This window comes from Oryza brachyantha, chromosome 11 (assembly GCF_000231095.2).
Source record: "Oryza brachyantha chromosome 11, ObraRS2, whole genome shotgun sequence".
Lineage (NCBI taxonomy): Eukaryota > Viridiplantae > Streptophyta > Magnoliopsida > Poales > Poaceae > Oryza > Oryza brachyantha.
This window is the reverse complement of record NC_023173.2, coordinates 13305017-13309720: the sequence shown is the minus strand read 5'-3', so window position 1 is coordinate 13309720 and position 4704 is coordinate 13305017. Positions and strand designations below refer to the sequence as shown.

Below are 4704 nucleotides of genomic sequence, written 5' to 3'. Positions count from 1 at the left end.
GGCTAAAAAACCACGCGGTAAGCCGCGGTAACCGCCGTTCTCATGTGTTGTTCCCGCAAATAGATACGGTTTACCGTGCTTACCGCGCGGTAACCGCGGTAAACCGCACGGTAAGCCGCGAAAACCGCGCGAGTTTAAATTTAAATTTTTTGAATTTAAATTCATCCTGTTTTTTACGGTTTTTTCGGTTATCGTGCGGGATCCGCAAGAGCACGGTACCACGGTTTTTAACGGCTTGCGCGGTAAGAAAACCCTGGATGCGGCCACTGCACCGACACACGCAGCAGCCAGAGAGAAAAGAAAGAGAGAGAGATGTGTGTGTTTGTGTGAGATCGATTGTTGCTGCCACTAGACACCCGAAAAGCTGCAAAGATCTCAACCCAATTGTAGGACTAGCAGTACACACATTTGCACTGTCTGCCACTGCTGGCCCTCTCTCTCTCCCATGGGTCCAGTTTGGTGCCCACTGCACACTGCCATCCCAGCGAAAAAAGAAAATTGCCCAGACCCAGACCCAGACCACAGTGACAGACAGCCACGCCCTGTGCTTCTCTGTCAGAGAGACGAGAGATGCAGCAGCACAAACAGGAGAGCAAAGGAAGCCAGTGTGGATCCTGCTGCAAACCTTTATTACTCCCGTTTCACTGCTCTTGCTGCTGCTCCTACAGCCAACAACCAAACCACCACAAACCAAAGATGAGCAAATGACCAAAGTGTAGATGTGCAGTGTAATAGAAAGGGGAAAAAATAAAAAAGAAAGAAAGGCAAATGCAATGCTGCTGCCATTTGCCAATCTTGCTGTCTAGGAGTACCCCTCTGTTAAAAAAACCAATTCTTCGATTTTCGTGTGCAACGTTTTATCATCTGTTTTATTTGAAAAATTTTTAGGAAATTAAAAAAATTAGTCACACGTAAAATACTATTTATGATTTATCATCTAATAAAAATAAACACGTAAAGTACTACTCATGATTTATCATCTAATAAAAAATATAATTCACATAAAAAATTAAATAAGACGAAAAGTCAAAAATTATAGATAAAAATAAAAAATTGGTTTATTTTAAGACCGAGAGATTACTTAGTATACAGTGGCAGTACGACGAGCTGCAGCATGTACAGTGGGCGTGGTTGGGGGTATCTTTGGGTATCCGGCAACCACATCCCTGACACTCTCAGCTGGTGCATTCATGTGGATCTTTATCTGCATCGGAGCCGTCTCGTCGCCCCGTTTGGCTTCCATTAATCCGCCTCGGAAACCGTGGCACTCCGGACATAATCCCTGGATTGGTGTAAGGACTAGTTCTTAAATTTTTTTTCAAAACATCACGTCAAATCTTTAAACGGCTTAAATGAAACATTAAATTACATCGAATCTTTAAACGCTTAAATGAAACATTAAATTACATCAAATCTTTAAATAAAGCATTAAATATGTGTGAACATTAAAACTGATTATGCAGTTATGGAGAAATTATTAGACAAATTTTTTAAGCCTAATTAGTACATAATTAGCTATAAGTGCTACAGTAACCAACATATGCTAATGACGGATTAATCAGACTTAAAAAATTTATAAACGAAATCTAAAATTTATTTTATAATTAAACTACATTTAATAATTAAAAGGAGTGATCTTAGCACGTTGAAGTGAACTTCCAAAAAATTTACCATCTAAACGGGGCCTAATACTACTGTTATCTAATTTTTGAATACTAATGCAATAATAAAAATAGTATTGCTATTTATTATTAAATTAAAATATAGTACTGAAGTTTTATGTGAAAATATTTAAAATACACCGTTTCTCTCTGAAAGTATGCGTGGGGATTAATAGTACCGGCACATTTTTTCCCCTGCGGTGATTTAATGCCCGGGGCGAAACGAAGCCCTCAATTTCCGCTGTGAACGGCACGATTTAATCCTGTTCTTTGAATGGATTTCATGTGAAATTTGATCTCAAAACGGTATCGTTTCCTCCATGAAAGATGGAGAAGCTCTCGATTGAACGGTGAAATTGTAGAGCAGCAAAAAAAAAACAGTTGCATGTTTCTTCTACTAAGTGTAATTTCCTTGACCGAGAAGTGATGGTGATGAAAATTTCCACTGGGCGGTAATTTTACAGCAGAGGATATGAACACAAAAAACCCCAATGGAATTAGAACCATATACTACTAATTTCTCTCCTTTTTTTTCACCAAAAGAACAGAACGAACTGGATCATTTCTCCTAATTGCCTAAACTAATCTCCTGGCTAATTACTCATCTGGAGCGGAGTCAGTTGGTGGCGATGTGGACGGAGGCGTTCTTGGGGGCGAGGCAGACGGGGCAGGCATCCAGCCTGGGCTCGCACGCCTTGCAGAGGCAGAGGTGGCGGCAGGGGAGGAGCAGCACGGTGGCGTCGCGCTCGGAGCACGACTTGCAGGACCACTTGCCGCCGGCGGCCGGGGAGGTGGCGGCGTCGTCGCCTGGGGCGGTGGCGCCGTGGGGGTTTGTTGTCTCGAAGCAGCAGGACTGGGCGTCGTCGGCCGCGGCCGCGGCGGCGAGGGGGCCGGAGTCGCCGAATCCCTCGGCGGCCGGGGCCGGCGCCGCGCGGAGGAGGTGGTCGAGCGTGGCGCGGAGGCCCGCCGCGACGGCCTCGTTGCTGCGGGCAAGCCCGCACCACGCCTGGCTCTCCGCCGCCGCCTGCCGGAGCCGCTCCTCTAGCTCGGCCGCGCGGCGGCGCGCGGCCTCCAGCTCCGCTTCCTTCTCCCGCAGCCGCCGCGCCACAGACGCCGACGCCGCGCGGACCAGCGCCTGGCACTGCCGCTTCCGCGCCTGCTCCAGCCCGGCGCTCATCCGCTCGCACTCCATCCGCACCACCGCGTCGATCTCCGCGCTCTGCAGGCACAGCTCCGTCACCAGCGCATCCCCCACCGCCGCCGCCGGCCGCCCGCTCGTCGACGTCATCGCCGACTCCACAACCCGACACACCGGCGCAACCGCCGCCGCCTTCGTCATCCCCGGAATCGGCAGCAGCGCCGCCGACGACGCCACATACTGCTCCACCATCTCCCTCTCCCTCTTCCTCGACATCACCACCCCACCACCACTGCCACCGTTGTTACATGTCAGCTCGCTCTGCGCCGCGCCGCTCACCACCGCGGCGGCGCAGTCATACCCACCAGCGGCATAACCACCCACACCGCAGAACATCCCGCCGAACTCCTGCGCCTCCACCGCCAGATCAACCTCCAACCCGCGCGGCAAGCACATCGCCTGCGGAACAACCACCCCAGCCATCCCCATCCCTCCACCACCATAGTGCGCATGCACAGCCATACTAAAGCCCACGATCGCGAAGAGAGGGCGAGAATGGCGTGTGTGGAAGACGAAGGCGGAGGAGAGGTGGCCGCGCGGGGGCTATATAAAGCAAGCGGAGATGCGCCACATGGATGGCGGTGGTGGTGGGAACCGGGAAGCATCACTCGCCCGCACGGGACAAAACAAAAGCGAGGAGGAAGACGACGACGACGGGATTAATTAGCGCTAAGCCAGGTGGCTAATTAGCCGGCTGACCAATTAATTAGCCGCGATAATGACACCCTTTCCTTTTCGCCCCCATCCTCTCCTGTCGCAACGACCAAGACAAGCGATCACCTCGTAAAATGCCCTCCTCACGTGGGGCCCACATGCGTCTTGGCAGAGCTGCAGTGCTCCACACTACTCTTCCTCCTCTGCATGTGTCAAACTTATTTTATATTACTATAATTTTTTTAAAAAATAACTGGATTTGATGGAGAAGTGGGATAATACGATCTGACGTATTTGGAAATTAAAAATAATTTATTAATAAAACTTTTATATACATATTTTTAATAATTTATAAGTTCAGACTGAAAAAAATTTCAGTAAAAACATCGGATTTAACTTTAAATTTAAGTTTAAAAATTCAAATTTTTGTTTATAAGCATAAGTGAAAAAAGTGATAAATTTTATATTACTATAAACTTTGAATTTTTTAAATTGGACTTGATGGGGAAATGGGATAATCCGATCCGGGGATCTCTGCTAATGTCGCTTTCAGAGGTGCTCATCACTGCCTACTGCCGGTCCAGATTAGAAAAAAGATTAGTGCAGCATTTAGCAGAGAATAATAATTGTTACCGCTATTATCATGGCGTGTTGATGGAATCAAAAGCAGATGGGTGGAGGTGGAGCAGATCACAATAAACGCCATCGGATGAGGTGGGGTGGTTTCGTCCTTTTTCCTTTGCTTTTGTCCACACCTTTGCCTTGTCCACCACTCCTACTCCTACTGCTCATCCATCACTCGTCCCACCAACGCTGCCTACCTCCCATTTTGATGCAGCACCTTACAAATCCTAGCATTTTTTTAATTTATTTAATTTACTATAGATTAAGGTTAAACAATAAATTAAATACAAGTCCGTCCCAAAAATCTTTGAAAGAGAGGTCACTTCGATGCGTACGTCACACACATAAAGTATAAATATAGTTTAATTATAACATAAATTTTAGATTCCGCCTGAAAACCACGAGACAAATCTTTTGAGGCTAATTAATCTGTTATTAGCACATGTTGGTTACTGTAGCACTATATAGCTAATCATGCATAATTAGATTCAAAAGATTCGTCTCACGATTTCTCCGTAGCTGTATAATTAGTTTTGATGTTTATATATATTTAATTCTTTATTTATA

General features: G+C 46.6%; 1 protein-coding gene across 1 annotated transcript; it reads right to left on the bottom strand.

Moving 5' to 3' along the window:
* Positions 1 to 2053: 2053 nt before the first annotated feature.
* LOC102711305 (E3 ubiquitin-protein ligase BOI-like) lies at positions 2054 to 3507 on the bottom strand. Its single transcript, XM_040528846.1, has one exon. The coding sequence runs from the start codon at positions 3319 to 3321 to the stop codon at positions 2278 to 2280; it is 1044 nt and encodes a 347-aa protein (XP_040384780.1). The 5' UTR covers positions 3322 to 3507; the 3' UTR covers positions 2054 to 2277.
* Between the last annotated feature and the right edge of the window lie 1197 nt (positions 3508 to 4704).

Bases quoted from the DNA above. Each gene is read 5' to 3' on its own strand.
- LOC102711305 (XM_040528846.1), bottom strand. From the start codon at position 3,321: ATGGCTGTGCATGCGCACTATGGTGGTGGAGGGATGGGGATGGCTGGG.